This window comes from Equus quagga, chromosome 6 (genome assembly GCF_021613505.1).
Source record: "Equus quagga isolate Etosha38 chromosome 6, UCLA_HA_Equagga_1.0, whole genome shotgun sequence".
Lineage (NCBI taxonomy): Eukaryota > Metazoa > Chordata > Mammalia > Perissodactyla > Equidae > Equus > Equus quagga.
In genome coordinates, this window is record NC_060272.1 from 118,880,487 (window position 1) to 118,902,613 (window position 22,127).

The 22,127-nt window shown below is 37.9% G+C and overlaps 1 protein-coding gene across 3 annotated transcripts in view; it reads left to right on the plus strand.

Moving 5' to 3' along the window:
• Positions 1-22,127, plus strand: part of ADAMTSL1 (ADAMTS like 1) — a 362,288-nt gene that overhangs the window by 76,655 nt on the left and 263,506 nt on the right. For all 3 annotated transcript variants that reach the window (XR_006889167.1, XR_006889168.1, XM_046664981.1), the window contains exon 4: positions 5,733-5,969. Coding sequence is in view for 1 of the 3 variants with exons in the window: in XM_046664981.1 (XP_046520937.1) it covers positions 5,733-5,969 (237 nt within the window). In the remaining 2 variants the exon portion in view is untranslated. The remainder of the gene's footprint in view (positions 1-5,732; positions 5,970-22,127) is intronic.

Consider the following 22,127-nt stretch of genomic DNA (forward strand, 5'->3'; position numbering starts at 1 on the left):
GCAGGCGGCCCAGTGTTTCGTTAGTTCGAATCCTGGGCGCGGACATGACACTGCTCATCAGACCACGCTGAGGCAGCGTCCCACATGCCACAACTAGAAGAACCCACAATGAAGAATGCACAACTATGTACCGGGGGGCTTTGGGGAGAAAAAGGAAAAAATAAAATCTTTAAAAAAAAAAAAAAAAAAAAACACTGGGCCGCCTGCAGCAGAGCGCGCGAACCCAACCACTCGGCCACGGGGCCAGCCCCCAATAAATTTTATATATGATTTTACCATCAAGGGGCAACCCAGAATTCTGGAGGATAGAGTAGATGTCTTATGAAGCAATTCTAATTGTGTTTTCTTGCTTAGTAACTTTTACGGAGGGCCAGTGGTTAGGGCGGGATGGAAGGGAGATATGAGACTTAGGAGAACAGTTGCAAGAGAGAGAAATGCAAGGAGAAGGACAGGAAACCTACAGTTCATGTGGCTACCTAAATATAATTTCCGGTGCTTTCTTCATACTCTCAGGTATTAATATTCACTTGATAAATAAAACCCTAGAATCAGAATATGCTATTTACACTATGCACTGATGTAATAAGTTCAGTGAGACAGCAAAATTAGCGGGAAAGGCCAACCACTGAATATTTAAGGACAGAGGTAAAGCAGAGGGATGTCCCTCTGGAAGGAAAATGTCTGCTTTAAAAAGAGAGAAAGAGTAATGCTTCTCCTGACCCTGAATCCATATTCTGTATATTTTTTCAAAATTGTTGTAAAGACTTTTCAGATGCTGCCACCTTGGCTGCGGAGATAGGATCTTTTACATTTCACCCAATGAGTAAACTCTGGAGAGCCTGGCCCTCTTTTGTCCCACAGTGTAATCTGATCCACCTGTCATCATCAGGGGACATCTGGGATCCATCTTATCTTTCCCACTGCTAGTTGATTAACCAGAAAATGTTTTGAATTGGGTTCATATATGGCAGAACTTCATGGACTTTGTGAATTATAATGGGAGCAAATAAAAGGTCAGATTTTATTTTGTGCTTTTAAAGAAGAAAACCCTGACTCTGTTAGGATTAAGTGCTTAAAATGTGGAGAAAAAAGCCTTTATATTGTATTAATGGCTAAATACAGTAATTCATAGGATCATCGACTATTTTAAATAAAATATACTTCTACCGAGTGAGGAAGTCCTAGATCAGTGGCCTGACACAGAATTGTTAGTCCACAGACATATTATAGTTAGTTGGAAAAAGACAGATGGCCACGGAAAGGAGTAGACTGTTCTCTTTTGCTCCATATCTACTTGATGATGTTTCTGGAGAGATATGAGAGGATGGAAGTTGGGGATCTTTAGTCCAGTGCATCCTTCCCACACCAGGTTTTTTGCCAGGTTCTTGGTGGGAGATCTGTTTAGTTCAAATAGCCAATAATTTTAATTTTTCAGTAATTTTCATTGTCTTCATCATTACTACTTATGAGCCAAATTCAGTGAATAAATATATAAATAATAATTCATTTGTTTTCTTCTTAGTTTTAAATATCCCAATTGAAAACTCATGATTCCTACCACTAAGGTTTTTTGAGAGAGGAAATCTCACATTGTATGTATTCAGTACATTCTACATTCGGTATACCCTAAGGAAAACCATCTCTCGTGGTCAAAACTGATGACTTGTATTATCATTAGACATCTCTCCAGAAACTGATATTTCAAAGATGATGCCTGGAATAAGATGTAAAATATCTTTCAAGGTAGTTAGGGCATCAGTTTCTAAATCTGACTTTTAGGAGGTATAGTGGTTTCATGAACCAAATTATAATTAAAACTAAAAACTTTGTACATGGCAAATGTCTATACAGATAGTTATTTTTTTTTTTAAAGATTTTATTATTTCCTTTTTCTCCCCAACACCCCCCGGTACATAGTTGTGTATTCTTCGTTGTGGGTTCTTCTAGTTGTGGCATGTGGGACGCTGCCTCAGCGTGGTCTGATGAGCAGTGCCATGTCCGCGCCCAGGATTCGAACCAGCGAAACACTGGGCCGCCTGCAGCGGAGCGCGCGAACTCAACCACTCGGCCACGGGGCCAGCCCCTATACAGATAGTTATTTTATTGTAATTGTCATTATGATACTTGTGGGACAAGAGACTATTGTCACTTTGTTTCCACTCCTGCAAATGGGTGATCTCAGATGCATCAGGGGTTCAGTGAGTGTCTTGAACTATGCTTGAGATGTTTTGGGTTCAACAAAAGAAGCTTTTGCCAAATCCTTCTTCCCCTAATTTTTAAACGTGTATTTCAAGGAAAACTTGGTTCATATGTTTCTGATTCATTTACACTTAAATCATCAAAATGTTATTTTGTAAGAGCTATTTGATGTCCAAGAAGCTTTCTGAACCTGTTTTATAAGTCCTCTTAAGTCCTTTTTCTTAAAACAGGAAGTTGCATTTTGCCAAGTACGAATAAATTCAAACATTAAAAAGGTTCAATTCAGTTTCCAACTCTGAACTCCAGGTTTTAAGTGCATTCTCGATTCAACAAAATATATTTTAACACCCCTACAAAAATATGGACAGAAGGAAAGACAGTGGTATTAAAACTGAGTAAAGATATTCATAAGCATTATTATTCTCAGATTTCTCCAATTGTGAAAGTTCATAAAACCTGTAACAGGTGTTTCTGCCGTTATTAGATGCAGGTGAATTGCAAACAGAAACTGTTTGTGGGTTCTCTATGGTGTGTCTAAATATGTTTGTTTGTTTGGAGGAAGATTAGCCCTGAGCTAACTACTGCCAATCCTCCTCTTTTTGCTGAGGAAGACTGGCCCTGAGCTAACATCCATGGCCATCTTCCTCTACTTTTTATGTGGGACGCCTACCACAGCATGGCGTGCCAAGCGGTGCCATGTCTGCACCTGGGATCCGAACCGACAAACCCCAGGCCACTGAGAAGGGGAACATTCGAACTTAACCGCTGCGCCACCAGGCCGGCCCCGGTGTGTCTAAATATGTTTACTAGTTTTTGTCACAGAAAAAACAACTCTAAAAGTCTTAACATTTTTACTTCATTTTTTTCTAATTTTACCTTTAACTGCCTTTGAGTCTTACTTCTTTTAGTAAAGATGAGAAGACTCAACACATTCTGTTGGACAGAAGGAACTCATAGGACACTCTGTAAGAGTTTTATGTCTATGCTAAGATAACGTAACATCAATTTAAAAATGTAATTGACACTATTTTCTTGGCTTTGGATAAATGCAGAAAATTATCGCTGGTTCATACCAAGAGGTCTCTTAATTACATATTACCCTTATTACTTTAATGCGGAGGCAATTCAGCCTGACCCTGGAATTCCCTTACAGCTGATTCACTTTTATTTATAGAAAAAGGAAGTAAAGGTAATTATGAGGGGGATTTGGGACCATTCTAAACAATTTCCTCAATGTTCCGCTTCATTGAGTCCACTTCTGCATTTCTTCTGTACTACTGAGTAATCAAGTGACTTGGGATGACAGGTATTTTGCAACTGAAAATTCTTTATTTAAACATTATTAATTAAACGATCAGTTCAACTGTGGAAGCTCCCATGCAATGGCCGCCAGGGAAACTTGTTGATCATATAAAGCTGGTTTCATTAAACTTGCTAAACAAGGGCGAGAAGCACCTTGACAGTCTCTATAATGTCTCAAATGGGGGAAACCAGAGAAGAGGACGTGTGGAGCTTGGGAGCTGTGGTTAGTCATAGGTTTATTGCAAGACAGAAGGTAGAGAGTGAGGTGTAGGAAGAGACTGGTAAGATTTGTAAATTAGGCAAGTTGGGGTCTTGTCTTTGAAACATAAGTCCATGAAGAATTCATGTTAAATCAGTTTGTTTGTGTGCTTGTCTTGGAACACATAGTCTGACAGGAGCTGGTGTTAAAACGTTTAAGTTCTGATAGTTTGTATTGCTGTCATACAATTTACCCATTTTGTGATTTATAGCATGGTTTTGCAGGTTGTGGTTTTTGTTTCATTTCTCACAACAAATAAGTAACTATCACAACAAAGAAAGTAGAATACACACTTATTAATTCATTAATTGATCCTTAAAAAGATTTTAAACTATAGCCTATCATTTAAGGAGTTAATAATAGCAATGAATTTTAATTATACTTTTTTCAGACAATATTCAAAATCACTTAAGCTTTGTTGGGTACCTATATATCTATACCTATGATATATAAGTTGTCCTTTTCCTTTACTATGTTTTATTCTCTCTGAGAACACATATAATACTAACAATAAAATGCTTTTAAAAGTTTATATTGTATTTTGAGCTATTTTAAGTTCATCCTAAATAAGTATTTAATTGTTTATACCCCATTTTGCCTAGAAAGAATTTATGCTCCCCCAAACAATATAGCCTTATATGCTACTTATAGTTACATTGAAATTTGAGAAAAGAGTCAAGAATTCCAGTTTATAAAATAGGGTCATGCTATTCTTAGAATGCTTCTTTAAATGTAAATAGATTCTCAGAGAAAGAAATCTGGTATAAGAGAACTCTTAAAGATGATAATGTAGTAATCAGGAACTGCTAACGGCCACATGCAAATCCATTATTTAAGATTAAAAATTGTCCTAAAAGCCTTTCCACAGATGGATATTCTACAATATTCCATAGTATATCCCAATCTGAGCACCTGTAAAATAAAGCAGACCCATCCAAAATCCTTTCCAAGGCTTAGGTGATACTTGCCTTTTTGAAGTTAAATCTTATTTGCTTTTGCTAACATTTATCGTTCATTAGATAATAGCTATTGTTAGTTTTAGTTTTACATTTTAAAATTCCATTTATAAAATATATATTTAAAACACTGTTGTTTTCCGCTGGTCTCTGCCAGTATGATTTCAAATTCAAATTCAGAGAATCTCCTAATTCTCCAACTCTTTCTCTTCAGTGGCTTCATTAAATAATCATAGTAATGGCTGTGTACATGTACTGTCTTCCGTGTGCCAGTGTTTGGCTGGCATAATCTCAAGAAATTCTCAAAATGACCTTGAGAGCTGAGTATGATTGTCTCCTCTGCCCTAAACACAAGGAAAGCTAGGCTCAGAGAGACCCACCAGGTTGCAGCCACACTCACATCTGAGGAGGAAGTCTGTCACTTTCCACTCTGCCATGCTGCCTTAAGCCAAAGAAATTCAGGTATAAATGCTACTTTGTCTTTTTTGTCCCACAATTTAACTCTAGATACTGTTCAGCCTAAGTATAATGTTTTAGAAAAAAACTCATGAACAACCCCACAGAAAATTTTTGAATGAAATTATCATAACTCTTGCTGCTAGTTGCTAAAATAAAGTTATGTCATAGCTCTTGGTATCAGAACTGAAAGTGACAGCAATACTTTCAACTAACCCTTGACTTTAGTAAGATCTACTTAAATCATAAGGAAATAAAAGAGATATTACAATGTGGAGGAATCCATGGACCAATCAACATCTTTGAAAAACTATATTTCAGGCTGGTTTCTCTCCCACTTAACTTCAACCAGATTATATTTCAAGGTGATTACTTTCTCAAATCTCTAGATTTTGAGGGCCAAATAATCATATGACCTTTCAGATGACATGGAGGGTCCATCTGTAATGACAGAACATTTGCTTTGTTTTCTAGGACCTTTAAAGACCACATAGCTGCTTCAGTTTTCCGTGTGGCGCCCTCTTAACCTGTGCTTTATTTCCCCCCACCTTCTTCTCCAGGACTGCCCACCAGAAGCAGGGGATTTCCGAGCTCAGCAATGTTCAGCTCATAATGATGTCAAGCACCATGGCCAGTTTTATGAATGGCTTCCAGTATCTAACGACCCCGACAACCCATGTTCACTCAAGTGCCAGGCCAAAGGGACAGCCCTGGTTGTTGAACTGGCACCTAAAGTCTTAGATGGGACGCGTTGCTACACAGAATCCTTGGATATGTGCATCAGTGGTTTATGCCAAGTAAGTGCTGGCTTCTTTTCATGCTGTTTTTCCAGAGGGTTTAATATCTTTGTGTAGTCCTCCTGTCTGAACCAATCAGTGTTACTTTTTCTAGAGTTTATAAATGATGATAAATTTGAAAATTGAGGTTTAATTTCAGTTAAAATGACAAGAGTGGTATTTTGTGTTAAGAAAACATGGGCTAGAGGTTTTTCTCCTTTCCTTGAGTCTCACTTGAATATGGAAGCATAAAAATTTTTGAATATTGTGTATCATTTTTGTACTACACTCTGAAATTACCTCTACCTTGGTTGTCCCTGAAATGTGGTGTGTGTGTGTGTGTATTTGGAGGCATCAATTTTCATTTTCTTAGAGCTTCAGAATTGCTTAGATGAGATTGGCTCTAAAATCTCCAAGTAAACTGTAGCAGAACTATTTGCTTCTTTATTGTACCTGTAATTTTGTTGAAAATTCAGAAAAACTGTAGAGAAAGGCATGGAAGTGTCAGCTAGTTCAGATTTCAAAAAGGTAAATCTTTAAAACAGGGATAGCAAAGAGGTTTGATTTCTGGTATCAATTTATCCATGTCTACACTGGGTGGAGAGTTGGTAAGGTGATGGACAGTTGGTATGTTGCCATCTTGATTTTAAAGTCCACTTTTAGGATTAGGGTGACCAGCCTAGTTTGTAGAGCAACTAGTTGCTATATTTTCATGTGCGCTATACTTAACTGTATTTTTTTTTTTTTGAGGCTGACACGCCTCTCCCTCCCATCCCCCAACACCAGCTAGATGATGGGGTAATGAATTTTGTTGACTTTGGATCTGTTTTCCTTGATGAAAATCTCAGATAATCTTACAGCTCTGAAACCCAGCTCCTATTAAAGAGACAGATTGGTACCCTGACTTATTTTTTTTCTCAGTTGGCTATCTGGCCAGCAAAAATATATCATTAATATAAAATTTGTGAAAAGAAATATAACCATATACTTTTATATCTCACAAAGCAGACATTTTGAGAAACTTTGCCTCTCTCAAGAAGATGTTGGTGGAAATTTTTCTTTCTTCAGAATCTCTAATATCACAGCTAGCAATATAAGAATTAACATAAAATATGTTTCAGTAATTTGTTGTTTTAAATTCTTGCGTTTATTTAAAATCTAAATCTATATTGAGATGTAAAAGGAATAACTGTAGTGTGAATTACTACAAGAGATGTGAGATGTCCTGCAAGATTTTATGTATTTGAGAGGGAGGCAGAATGTACTAAATCTTCATGAGGTTTAGAATCGTGAGACAAGGAAATTGTGGCCTGTCCAAGCATTTGTCAGATTGGCGGATGGAGATGACCTTTACATATCTAAAGGTTTCTTTCTGTACAGGAGATGTGTGAATTTCAGATAAATTTGAACATTGAATCTCACTGTTTTAAAGCTAGGAAAGGTCTAAGAGGTGCTCTATAAGCAATGCATTTGAACATCATTTATGGTGTGTGGGGTTTGCTTCCTTCTCTGGGATTCTCAGTGGTGTTGAAATGGAATTATGGAATCTGCAAAAGCTTTAGGAATAACAGAAAATTGTAAAACAGATATAGAAAAAGGCTATGTTGTAGGGAATGGCAATTAAAATAATAATTCCTCATGTATGTATGCTGCTTGAGTAAAGCAAGACAGATTTCCATTTTGTAAATGAAAAAAAACAAGGATCAGAACAAGTGTATGATTTTCTGAAAGTTACGTGGTTGGTCATGGCAGAAATGGGACTAAATTCCAGGTCCCCCGATGTCTAGTCCAAAGTTGTTTGTACTGTATTAGACCGATGAATGAACCAAAATAAACAAGACAGATCAGCAAATTAGGTTTCTTTTGTTTCTGTTGCAAGTGAGTTCAACGTGGCGTGTTTTTTTCCTGGACTAATCCTGCCAGCTGGCTCATATACCTTGGCAACTAAAAGGGAATCCCATCTCAGCAGTGAAAGAATAAATTTTATAGAGAGTAAATATGGAGGGACAGTGCTGGACTTTTGGTAACAAATATAAGTATGCCTCATTAACTTAGATTCTTATGAGTGTGGCTTGTGAGATTCGGGGGCAAATGTAAACTATAGGATATTTGAAAAGAATGTTCTTATATATAGAAATTATGACCAGTTATTATTATTTTATTTGTTTTTTTGTCTTGTTAGAGGCAACAGTATAATAAAAGAGATGGAAAAACTCAGACTGTGTTTAAGCACTAATAAATAGTTTAGTTTGGCTGGAGAGCAGGATACTCCCCAGGTACACAGGAAAAACAGAGAGGTAGTTTGGGAGAAAATCATGGAGGCTCAAATGGCAGACAGGACTATGGTGAACAGTGGGTTGCCAAGAAAGAGTTTTAGTGGAGAAAAGACATAATCGTAGCTCTGCTGTAGGAAGATTAATATAACTGCAGTTATAGAACGCTTGAAGAGGAAAGCCCTGGATGCAAAGAGGCCAGCTGAAAAAGAGGCTCAGAGCAGCCAAGTTAAGGCAAAGCATGAGCCTGGGCCATGGCAGTGACAGCAGGAACAGAAAGGAAGCTAAACCTAAAACCAGGAAGAAGTTTTCATTTTGATTATAACTAGGGCAGAGGGGAGAAAGCAATAAATCAAATTAATCTTGCCCAGGGGATCAAAAGCTACAGCTTAACATGAATTTGTAATGGATATAATTTTGGATCCTTGCTACCATTACCATAATAACCTGTGTTTTCATGATTAAAACCTACTTGAATTATATTAAAAGGAGGGAAGGAACAGAAGATAGCAAGATGATTACCCAAAGTTAGCTATCCAAAGAAAAGCACTCACTTTTACCTCAAAAGAGTTTAAATACATAAGTTCCATTCTACTTAGAAAAAAATCCTTTATTTAAGTTATATCTGTATACTGGTGATTAGTATTTTCAGTCTTTGGTAAGAAACATTAAGAAAAAGCCATATTTTCATGATTTTTAGAAGACTGTCAAAAATCTTAAGGCTAACTGAAAAATGCAGTTTTTATAAACAGCTTCTCCTAGTTTTTTGAAAAAATCATCTCCTCTGCCCTATTTCCCTTCTCTTCCATTTCTGCTCCATTTGTTGGGGAGTCTTAGCTCTTTCTCTGGCTTTTTCTCTTATTATAACTTTTTATAAGTTTCCTAAGTTTTTTTTTTTTTTTAAAGATTTTATTTTTTCCTTTTTCTCCCCAAAGCCCCCCAGTACATAGTTGCATATTCTTCGTTGTGGGTCCTTCTAGTTGTAGCATGTGGGACGCTGCCTCAGCGTGGTCTGATGAGCAGTGCCATGTCCGCGCCCAGGATTCGAACCAACGAAACACTGGGCTGCCTGCAGCGGAGCGCACAGGCTTAACCACTCGGCCACGGGGCCAGCCCCTAAGTTTCCTAAGTTTTTATAAGTTTCTTCAAATATTTTTGATGCTAGGTAGATACAAATTATAAAATATAAAGAAGTAAATATCTAGTTTTGGACATAGTTTTGCCTTGATTAAAAAAAGGACAGCATAACTACAGCGATTGGTCATTTATAAGTACAATCATTTCAGTTATACCTGTTTAATACTCCACTAAGAACCTCTTCCTCAAAAGTCTGTGGGTCTTGAACTCTTAATTAAAGCTATGGAGTCTTAGATTTTCTGAGCCAGGAGATAGCTTAGCAATTCACAGATATTGCTGTTTCACAGAGGAGGAAACTGAGACCTGGAGACTGTCCCAAGGTCATGAAAGAATGAGTTTTCTGTATTTGTTGTGGATTTGCTTCAGGAAAATTCTAGGATCATCACTATTTACAATAGATACCTTATTCATACTCAGTAATATTAGAGAATCATTCTAGGCAGTGTATTCATTCTAGTAGTCGTGGTAGCAGTGGTAATATTAATACTAGCGATAAAATAGCTTCCATTTTTGAGTGACTACCAGATCTAGGCACTTTACATGTACAGTCATGCACCACATAATGATGTTCCAGACAATGATGGACCACATGTACGATGGTGGTTCCATAAAATTAGTATAATATAGCCTAGATGTGTAGTAGGCTATACCAGCTAGGTTTGTGTAAGTACACTCTGTGATGTTCACACAACAATGAAATTGCCCAATAACGCATTTCTCAGAATGTGTCCCCATTGTTAAGTGACACATGACTGTATTTTTCCTAATATTTACAATTCTACATATTTCATGGCATTATCCTCATTTCACAGATGAACAACTGAGGCTCAGGTAAATTATAGGACTTGCCCAGAGTCACCCAGTTCTGTCTGACTCCAAAGCTCCTATTCCTTCTGGTGAGGCTGGGTAGACAGAGGCAGGTACCATTAGATGTTAAATAGTGTTGGTACCAAACTTGTCTGCATACCAGAATCACCTGGAGAGCTCCTAAAAGATACCACTCTAAGGCCCCATCACCTAGAAATTCAAATTTATTAGTTCTCTATATAGAGAACATTCTCCTTATCATCCTATCGTTTGGATTTATGAACCACTTGTAGATTGGAAAGCGGGCAAGATTTAAAGTCAAAAGACATGGATTGGAATCTGGCTCTTCTTTAGTGATCTGTGTAATCTTGGTTAAGTTACTTAGCCTTCCTAAATTCTATTTTTCAATCTGTGGAAAATAAGATTGTCTCAGACTATAGAGCACCAAGTGACAGAGTTCATGTGAAGATGCTTCACAAACTGTAGAGAGCAGTGGAAATGTACAGTACCCTGAACATTTTGAGTTCCAAAATATATTAAAGTAGTGATTCCTTATGTGGGATTTCATAACCCTGTAACAATTCAAAAAGGTTTACAGAATGAAATAAGGTAACCAACTTCTTATTCTGCTAAGAACACTAATAAAGAAAGGAGACCTTTTATCATGTACTTTCACCGTCATCATTTCATAATTGAAATGTTAATAGCAAGAAAGTTGTAAGAACCTGATTTCAGAATCAAGGACAATCCTTTAAAATTGATTATAGTTTGCTTTATGAGCAAGTCACTACCCTGTACTTATTTTTCTTTTTTTCTCCAGAGCACAGAAATTGTCACTAACAGTGCTTCACAGACCCGCAGTTGGAAAGCTCTGCCTTTGAGAGCATCTAGTCCAGCCCCAAGAAATATTGCTGCTCTGGGTTGTGTGATTTTCCCAGGATCTTACAGCTAGTTAATGGCAGACTAGAGGTCAGAGAATGTCAATGTTTATCAACATTTTTTTAACTATGCCCCCTGTCTTATTTCTTCAGCATATCCCATGAGCCAAGATTTTGTCCAGCTTTAACTCTGTTATTTATATATGAAAACAACAGGTTTAGTGAATGTATCTTTTCAAACCACATTCTTCCCTTTCCCTCTCTTCTAGAATCTGATAATTGCCCCCAACAGGTCATTGTGTTGTCTCTCCCCATCTTGCATCTCAGACTGAGAAACACTGGGATTTCTATTTGCTCTTTCTCCTTCTGGACTAGATGAAGTTAGAGATAAGGCAGAGCTAGCGGGGCAATGTATCATTGTATGAATACTTAGGAGCAAAGGCTCTGAAGTCAGACTGCCTAGGTTTAAATATAAGCTCCACCCCTCATTGGTGTGCAACTTTGAGCAAGTTCTGAAGCCTCAGTTAACTCATCTTCAAAGTGAGGATAATGTGTGTGATTGCTGTAAGGATTAAGTCATCAAATGCATTAAAGTGCTTACTATGGGCTTGATAAATACTAGCTTGAAGTAGTAGTACCCAAATTACTTCTTGTCTTTGAATTTTTCCTCTTTATTGCTTTTGTGAGTGCATGGTTTAATGTGGTTATACACACAAAAGGGGATACTGACTTCTCAACGAATGAATAGACCTGTTAATTTCCTATTGCAATCTTCTTTTGCTAATAGCTCCACGTGGCACCATTATCAGCTCCTGATCCAGGGCAGTGAATTGCATCCTGTATGGAGTTAATGAGCCATCGCAAATAGGATCAGCTCGATTAGTACTGCTGTTATTCATTAATTTTCATTATCCAACTTACCCCATTTATATTTGTTGTAAAGTTCAAACCTGGTTTCTGTTTTAAATATATAAAAAAAGAGTAGTACAAGTTTACAGATAGAACATATGCTGCTGTTAAAAATAATTTTGAGGTTATTTTGAAGTCAAATACAGGAAATTGTGTTTTATTTTTATAATTAATGAAATTCATCAGTTGATACCTAATATACATACATCAAAAAGACATAGTACAATTATAAATAAGCTCTTTTGTAATGAATCTGAATATTTATAATATTGCTTACTGCTATTTCAGAAAATAAGGCATTTCAAAAAGGTAAAGGAGCATTCCTTTCAAGTAATGCCTTATGTAACATTGTTTTAAAATGAATAATACAAAAAAGAAACAAGCAATAAATTGGATCATGGAGTTTTGATGTCTATACTGTGGCAACATTAAACGAACCATACTTCTAACAAAGATCTTTCCGTTTTTAATAATTCCTGTGGTGAGTAGTTTGAAATGAATTGAATGGCATGATTATTTCTCCATCTCTGTCTGTGACCTAAGTCAATAGTATCAAATGTCTACCAGTTATTCTAAAGGCGGTGATGTCAGAAACGAGGAGTTGGCCATTTTTCCTTCTGTGTTTTGTAATCTAATTCCACATGGAAGCACAGTATTGCTTAAAAGATTTAATGCACAGTCTTTCTTTTTCTCCCCTTTGCATGATAAAGATGAAATAAACTACTTTGCAGTTGGATTTTGGCAAATTACTTAGTTTCTGAGCATTGTTTATTTGTTCTCTCAACCATCTGCTATATGTTGGGTACTGAGGATACAAAGTTGAACAAGATCTCTTCCATCAGGGATGATATCCTTGTTAGGGTTATTATGAAAAATTCATTCATTCATTCAATAGTTTAACTAATATTTACTTAGGAATTAACAGGGTGCTAGATACTGGAAATAAGTGAATGAACAGAAAAAGACACAATCCCTGCCCTCCCAGAACCTACCCTCTGAGGGGAGCTATGACAAGTATCCAGGAAAGTATACTAAACTCACTGCTACATTCCCCTCACCCTATCCAAGAAAGTACACTCTAGCCACTGTCCTGTCTTCTCCTCACTGTAAAGAGGGGCTCTCTCTAAAGTAAAGATTTGACTTCATTTCTTGTCTGCTGGAATCATTTCAATTGCACTCTTTTGCTTCAGGGTAAAGAAAGCCCAAATTTCTTTACATGGTGGGTTTCTTTACTGGATTGCTTAAAACAACAGAAATATATTCTCTCACAGTTCTAGAGCCTACAAGTCCAAAATCAGTGCGTCATCTGAGCCGTGCTTCCTCTGAGGCTCTGGGTACAACCTTTCTTTGCCTCTTCCTAGCTTCTCACAGTGGCCGTCAATCTCTGCCTCCATCTTCATGTGGCCAACTTCCCTCTGTGTCTGTGTGTCCCTGTGTCTTTACATGACGTTCTCCTCCTGGTGTCTCTGCTTTCTCTTCTTACAAGAACACCAGTGATATTGAATTAGAGTCCATTCTAATTGAGTAGGACCTCTTCTTAACTTGATTATATCTGCAAAGACCCAATTTTCAAATAAGATCACATTCACAGGTAGTGAAACTTAGAACTCCAACATATCTTTTTGGGGGACACAATTCAACCCACAATAGCATACATGCCTTTTTATTTGTATATAGTACAAACATATACATCTATACACACACACATATATGTATATATATATATATACATACACATATTTTTGAATAGTATGTGGGAGTCACAGTGGGAGAAATTTAGACTGCGGTAAATAGGAGGGCTATTTAACTGAGATGTGGGATCAAGGAATGTTCAGAGGAGGGGATAGCTGGAAAGACCTAATTAGTGCCTGGAATTGAAGAAGGAGAGTGAAGAGATAGAAGGTTAAAGAAGTTGTCAGGACCTATGTCATGAGGAGACATGTATGTTACATTAAGAAGGTGGGCACTTACAGAGGGGAAAAGAGTGCGACTGAAATAATTCAAGCAGATGAAACATAAGATAAGATATGTATTTTAGAAAAAGTGCTCAATGTTAGTGAGGGCAGTGGATTGGAACAGGGCAAAAATTGGTAGTGAGATGAAAAGAAGAGACTTGAAAACAAATCAGGAGACAGAATCCATGGGCTTGGTGGTTGGTTAAATGTAGTAGGAGAAAGAAATTGAGAGGTGAAGATGATGCCCAGGTTTATAGTCTGCTGTTCACTGGGCTGTAGAAGATAGGAGAAGTGTCAGGCATTGGTTTGGGGCAGTGGTGAGAGATGAGAAGATAATGTAAATACAGCGCACTACCTGCCACATAATATTGTGAATTTATAATCTTTCTTCCTCCATCTTAACTCTGTCTTCACAATCAAAAGGTGAGTTCCATTAAGTTTGTATACTTATAGGCCTATTTATGTTTGATTAAAACTTGTCAGGTTAACCTTTTCTATGACCATGTACCAGTTAGACAAGTCAACTTAAATGTTTGTTGCTTTTAGGAAAAACTGAAGTCAAATTAGTGTATGGTGTTTTGAAGTTCCTTGAGGTACCCTCTCTCTGTGAATAGCTAAGAGATATAGAAAGTGACATTCCTAGAGACTCATTCACCTCATAATGTTCCCTTCCTGACACCCCAGTTGGGTCCTTTGTTTATTCATGTATCATCTCTACTTTTGGAAAGGGTTTCTCTGCGACATTGGATTTTTTTGTCCATTTTGCTATTCAATTTGTGAGGTGGGAGACCTTTCTTTATGCAGCTTTCATAGGAAAAACTGTTTGAAAAGTTATATCCATTTAATTTTTCCTTTGAAATTAAGTGGGCTGGGAAAGACAAAATCATTGATTTTGTTTTCCTAGAAAGATTCAGTGAAGTAGGATGAAGGCAGAGTGATTCTAATTTAGAAAGATTTTTCAAATTTTATCACTTTTAATGCTGTATAGTTTGCAGAGTGCACTCTGCATATCACCGTGTGCTTCTTGTTCCAATTCTTTGGGATATCCTTATTATTTCCACCTTATAAATGAGATTGAGGCTCACAAAAGGTCCTACAACGAGAAAAAGGTACAGCTACAATTCAAATTCTATTATTTCTGTTATATATCACCCTTTCCTCTGGGAAAAGGTATGTTAATAATGAGGCATAGTATCATGAGGACTCCTCCTCATTAATAGAGGTATGACTATGTATAGCTCAGATAGAGAACTCTGTGGCCTAGGAATTCTATGTTCTGTTAAATGAAAGCTCTACCCAGATTTGGCAACTTTCTTGATTTATCCCATGATGCTTTGTGTCATGAATAATTCTTTGGTCCATTTGTAGAAATACTGAATGTGCTAAATTTTATCTAATCATCTTTAAAAGTGTTCCAGCATTGTTATTAACTACAAAGTTTGAGATTCCCCAAGAGCACCCTCACTTCTGATACCAACTTCAAGTTCAGGCTCTCCAAGATTACCCTCAGGTGTGATAGACTCACAGAACTCACTGTTACATTCCCAGTTACAGTTTATTACAGCAAAAGGATACTGATAAAAATCAGCCAAGGGAAGGAGGTACGCAGAGCAGGGTCCAGGAGAGTTCAAGGGCAGATCTTCCAATTGTCCTTTCCCAGTACAGTTGTGTGCAATGTGCTTACTTCTCCCAGCAACAATGTATGACAATATGCATGGAGTACTGCCAACCAGGGAAACTCATCCAAATCCTGGCATCCAGAATTTTTATTGAGCCTTGATCACATAGATGTGGTGGACCACCTGCATGGCTAACCTTAGGCTCCAGCCCCTCCAGAGGTTGAATTGATACCATGAGGCCCAAAGCCCTCACCATAAATCATACTGTTAGCACAGACTATCTGGCATGGCCCAAGTTCCCCAGAAAACAAAGACACTCTTATTGGTCAGGAAATTACAAGGGCTTAGAGTTTACCTCCCAGGAGCCAAGGCAAAGTCCAGACTTCTCTTGGGGCATAGTTTATCCCTACTTCACAGTGACTTTTGGGCCTAGTACTCATTCAACAAATATTTAATGCTTACTACTGGTCACTAGGCTATCCTCTGGTGAACAGGACTCAAGGCCTCCTCTCAAGGAGCCCATAGCTTCAGCTTTCTGAAGCAAGCTTAGTTAAAGAAAAAAATGTGCCTTATTTTTCCCCCATTTACTGTTTCTCACTTTGGAGAATCACTCTATTACTAAAGAGAGGATCCCATGAGAATTATTGCAACATTCACACGAAATAGCCATTCTTTGCGGCTATGTGTGTGTGACTCATGAACTGTGGTGCAGAATTGTGCAGGTGCTTTGGACAATAGTCTGACACTTCCTCAAAATGTTAAACATAGAGTTACCATATGAACCAGCAATTCCACTCCCAGGCATATACCCAAGAGAAATGAAAGTCTATGTCCACACAAACTTGTAGTCAGATGTTTATAGCAGCAGTGGTCTTAATAGCCAAAAAACAGAGACAATCTAAATGTCCATCAACTGATGAATGGATAAATAAAATGTGGTCTAGCCATACTACGGAACATTACTCCACAGTAAAAAGGAATGAAGTACTGATACACACTCCAACATGAATGAATCTTCAAAACGGTATGCGAAGTGACAGAAGCCAGTCACAAAAGGTCACATATTCTATTATTCCACTTATATGAAACGTCCAGAATAGCCAATTCTATGGAGACAAAAAGTAAATTAGTGGTTGCCTAGGGCTGGGGGTTGAAGTGGAATGGGGAATGCCTGCTAATGAGTTTGAGGTTTCTTTTGGGGGCTAAACAGATTTTGGTGATGGTTTCACAGTTCTCTGAATCAGTTCTATGAATATACTAAGACCATTGAATTGTATAATTTAAGTGGGTGAATTTTACAGTATGTGAATTTTATCTCAAGAAAGATATTTTTTAAATGTAGTACAAAGATTCAAATCTCAGTGGAGTAAATCTAAAGACTGTGTTAGCTGTGCGAGGGACCTGATCTCACGCTTTGACAGAATTAAAATGACTAACCCATTAGTCTAGTGAGTGTCCCATTCATTCACTACTGTTCCAAGAAGTCATTTCTGACCCTATGTATTTGTATCTATTAAAGCTGATTTAGAAACCGGCATACAACAGATCATTAATGCATATATGCTGGATGAATGGATAGTGATATCAGGCCAGAAGTCGAACATCTTTCCTTTTTTTTTTTTTTTTAAGGGAAATGAGCTTGGATTTGAGGTCTTTCCCTAGTATAGTAAATTCTTCACAAAGTATTATTCGTTTAGCTGCATCTTGTATTAACCCTGCTACTTCATTCACTGAGTGATTTCACAGAAGACAATTTCGAAACTGAAAAGAGAGTTTAACATCTTGCAGTTTAATCCTTCCACTTTACATTTGAAATATTTGAGGCCCAGAGAATTTCAATCAATTTTTAAAATAGGGCTGCCATGTGGTCCTGAATTAGGCTCTACGGGGCTATGAAGATAAATGTCGTGATCTCTGTCTTCAAGAAGGTTACAGTCTTAGGGGGACGAGGCTCAAACACAGATAAGTATAATCAGGAGCAGTGTGAGATGGGAGGAAGAGCTTCAGTTTTGGACTCAGTCAGATACAAGTTTGAAGTCTGACTTCTAAACTTACTGTCTGTGTGACCATGGACTAATCTATTAGGTTCTTTGAGCTTCATTTTTCTCATCTGTAAAAATAGAGGTAATAATGCCTAATATTAATAATAATAAGAGCTGATCTTTATTGAGCACTGTTGTGCCAGGCACTGTGCTATGTAAGTATTTTATATATTTTATCTCCTTTAATCCTCACATGAACCCATGCAGGGTTATATTTTTCCCATTTCTATAGAGGATAATGAGGTTTAGAGAGATTAAGTACTGTAGATTCACTCATTGAGCAAATATTTATTGAGCATCTACTAAGGCTAGGCATTCTGCTAACAATTATAAGTACAGGATGCAGTGGGAGCAGGTAGGAGAAGCGCTGTGATTTAGTTCCGCCAAAGTCGGAAGTCTTTGCGGTCCAGTTCTCAGGTCACCCTCTTCCCCAGCACTCACAGTCCTTCAAACTCCCCAGGGTAACTAATATCCATTCCCACCTCTTGCACCTGTTTTTCTCTTGTTTCCTTTGTCTTATATTAATTTTCATGACCATCTGGCTGATTCAATTGAGATCTCCTTACTGGCAGAGACCATATCTTACTCATCTTTAGTTTCTTTATATTGAGTTGCATATAAGACTTTTGCATGGATGGGTCAACGAATCAATAAATCTCTCTGTTGACTATTTTTGTCTCTTGATGACGGAGCCCTTTCTAAATCACATAAATTATTCATCCTAAATGTCTTTCTTATCTTTTAATTTATTTGGGCCTTGTTCTCATTTCCTTCAGGCTGTGAAACAAAGTCCATTTATGTGAGTTTAAATTTTTTTTTGTTTTATGATACTAAGCTAGAAATAATTTAGAATTTGGGGTCTTCTGCCACCCACTCTTTATTTACTGTGGCTTAGGAAATGGCCCAGATCTACCCAGAATCTTCTCCATCCCGGTAACTGTTGGTTGGTTTAGTATATCAACCAGATTCTCTGGATGAACTCCCATTGCTGAAAGCATTAGATCCTTCCTGGGATTAAACTCCCAAAATGCGAGCTTTCCAAAGGCCATAAATATCAATCAGGATTCCAGTGTGATGTTGTTTCTTTCCTCACTGTGTATTAGAAAATGGATCTGGAGAGTGTTTGCTCCTACAGGATGTTCCAAGGTTAAATAGATGATCTTCAGACATATTTTTAATTAATTCAACTCTCTCCATAATTAATACAGTTATCAAGTTTGGGGCTATAAAATGCTAGTCTTCCCAGAAACTTGAAATGTAAGGTTTAAGTATATGAGAAATTTGAAAGATTTGAAACTTTGCCTTAGGTTTAAAAAAAAAAGTTAAAATAGCGAAGTAGAATTGAGGAAGCCTTTTTGAAATTGAGTGTCTTAACACACTTCATATAATTGTTTAAAAATATTAGAAATCAAACCCAAATATGAAAGGCAATTAGTAAGTAATTATACATTGGCTGGTTGGCATTTTTCAAGGAAATATCAAGTTAGGTAAAGGGATTATTTTTTTTAAATGTTGGAGCTACTTTAATTGTCAAAATCCTTAATAAAACAATTTAAAGCATCAGCTACCTTCTAGATTTTGAGCCATGAACATAATTTTACCCAAGTTTTAGCACACTCATGGTTGCCAAAGACTCTCCTGGAACATGCCTAGGAAGGGCTGCTTGCCAGCATCGGGAAAATCCACCCAAGCACCTAAAATTACTGTAATAAACCCCACCTGTCCTTTCTACCGCCTCTTTGGTTAGACTGCCCTGAGAAGCTCAACTCAAGAAGGAACAAAGTGTTTTCGCTGTGAGCTGACTACTTGTGATCCAGGAGAATACTTAAGAATCTGAGAAATCTGGAGAGAAAGGCAAGAAATGATCTGTGTGGTTAATAGAACACAGAGGCAAAGACAAATTCAGGGCCCTCAGGAGATGTTTTGAACCTCTTCGCAAAGCTAATCACAAAATAATGACTTTGAAAGGGACCTTGGAGATCATCAGCTGAGTCTCCTCATTCTATTTCTGAAGACACTGAGCGATGGAGCAGGCATGTAACTTACCCAAGGTCTCTCACCCAGCAAGTAGCAGAACCACCAAGACTCCAACCCGGGTCTTCTGGCTCCAAGTCCAGTGTTCTTTAATCTTTATTAAGTGAGAACGCTTTTTGTATGTGTGTTTTTAAGAACCTTTAAGAGTTTAAAGTATTTTCTTTTGATTTGGATTATTTATTCATTTTCTTAGTCTCTCTCACCATTACTAAGTGTGTTTCAGTCCCTGAGGTAAATTTCCCTCCCTTGGGACCAAATTATCACAGAACATTCCATTCACTTAAAAATAGTTGTACTATAAAAGAAAATACAAGCGGAAAACCTTGCCAACAATAAACAGTCTTAAAACTTAAGGCACCCCACTTCCATTCCTGCAGAAATGCCAAGTGCATACTTACTGCACCTGTAAGCTGTAGCAGTCACACAGTGGCCAGGAACTGGCGGCTGACTAGTCCCATGTGCATGTAGGTTTACTGTTGCACTTGAGTACCAGTTTAGTTTCTTTGCCAGTAGAGACAGGTGATTTAAAGAAACAAACAGATATTTCAGAGAAAGGGAGAAAGGGGGAAAGGGGGTTGGGGAAGCTTGGAAAGAAGTGGCCGAAGTCCCATTAAAATGAAAGAACATAACCAGCGTTATGCCGTCCCAAGTTCTCCACTATACTTGACAACTGTCCTTCTCTCTGTCCCCTAGGGTTCTCCTGACGGGAGAGGAATTCTTCCCATTGGGTGACTCTCAGCTCCTAAGGCAGAAACCTCAGTAGTACTGTTGGTTGACAGAAAGATTTGTTAAATGTTGATTCATCCATGCATGCGACAGTCTTTTATTGAGCCAACGATATAATGTCTGTGCAGCCGTTTCCACTCTTGATGTTCGTGTGACCTAGCTGGGGAAGAAAGGTTTTTTTTTTCCTTTTTCTTTTCTTGAATAGAGGTAGCAACGATTTACTTGTATTGGGTAAAGGACACAGCTGACTAGTTGAGGCAAAGCCACACTCAATGGTAGAGCACGTACAGCTCTTCTTTCGCCTGACTTTTCCTTCCCCAAGCTCTGTCCTGGGACAGGCATAGGTGGCACAAGCTGAGAAGATGAGCGCTTAGAACGAGGTAGGTTCCCCCCAGGTCGGAGGAGCACTGACACTCATCATGCACGGGCTCTTTGTTTAATCCAGAGAAATATTTTATGCTCATCTAAAACCTGTCTCTTAGGCAGTGTGGACGTAGAATGGTTTCATCAAGGCTGTGGAGGTTTAGCCTCCTATTTTCCCAAGGGTTCTCTGAGTTTCTCTTTATAATTCAGAGTATAGTTATGTAGTTTTTTCTTCCCAGATGATTTTCATGCCTCTAAAGCAGAGCTTGCAAACTAGCAACCCTCCAGCCAAATATATCCTACTGCCAACTTTTGTTTGGTATACATAGGATGGTTTTGTAAAAATTTCAATTAGTTGCCAGTATTGAAAATAATATTTCCAATAAAAATCCCGATTCACAACATATCTTTTGAAAAATCAGATCTGCAACATTTGGTCTGCACTCCAGCATCGTAACCATTTCATAGAGCTGAATAGTCGCTGTAGCCTTGAGCTGGCCTCCTTCATTACCTACACAGCCTGGACTCTGAAGCTATTTGCCTTTCTGACCCTTCCCCAAAGGATATAGAGGCTAGGTATTTCTACGAGGAAGAAGAAAGAGTTAAAGTTTTCATCACGGTAATGATAAGAATAATAAAATAATCCACCTCATGTATTGAGCGCTAACCATGCCCGATGCTGTGCCAAGCAAAGCACGTGACATACCATTTAAATCTTACAGGAACTTTAACTATAGCCCAGAAAGCTAATTTGCTTGCCCAAGGTCACATAGCTTGTGAGTGGCTGAGTTAGAAATTGGACTCGGATCTGTCTGACTCTAAAGTCTATGCTTTTCATTTTATCATACTGCCTCTCAGAATTACACCTCCCTCCCAATTAACCTTCCCTGAATTTTAGGTCTATAATCCTCTTTGCCTGGATGCCAAGAATTGGGGGCCTTATTGGCCACTGGTTCTCCAGTTTCCATCAGAAAGAAGAGAAAGGAGAAGTTTGGTTATCATCGGAGAGTCTGCTTCTACTCTGATCTTGTCCTCCAGCCAAGGACCCGCTCTAGGTGCTAATGCACACAGCCATTCTCCTGGGTAAAAGGAACCTTGTGAAAATTTGTTCTAAGTCAACTTGAAGCCTCATTAAAGGCTTTAAAAGAACATTTGAATATCAGATAAGGTGCAACTACAGTCATCCCTCAGTATCCGCAGGGGATTGGTTCCGGGACCACCCTGCCATACCGAAATCCACGGATGTTCAAGTCCCCTGTGTAAAATAGCGCAGTATTTGCATATAACCTATGCTCATCCTCCGGTATACTTTAAATCGTCTCTAGATTATTTATAACACCTAATACAATGTGAATTCTATGTAAATAGTTGTTAGACTGTATTGTTTAGGGAATTATGACAAGAAAAAAGGTTCGTACAGGTTCAGTATAGATGAA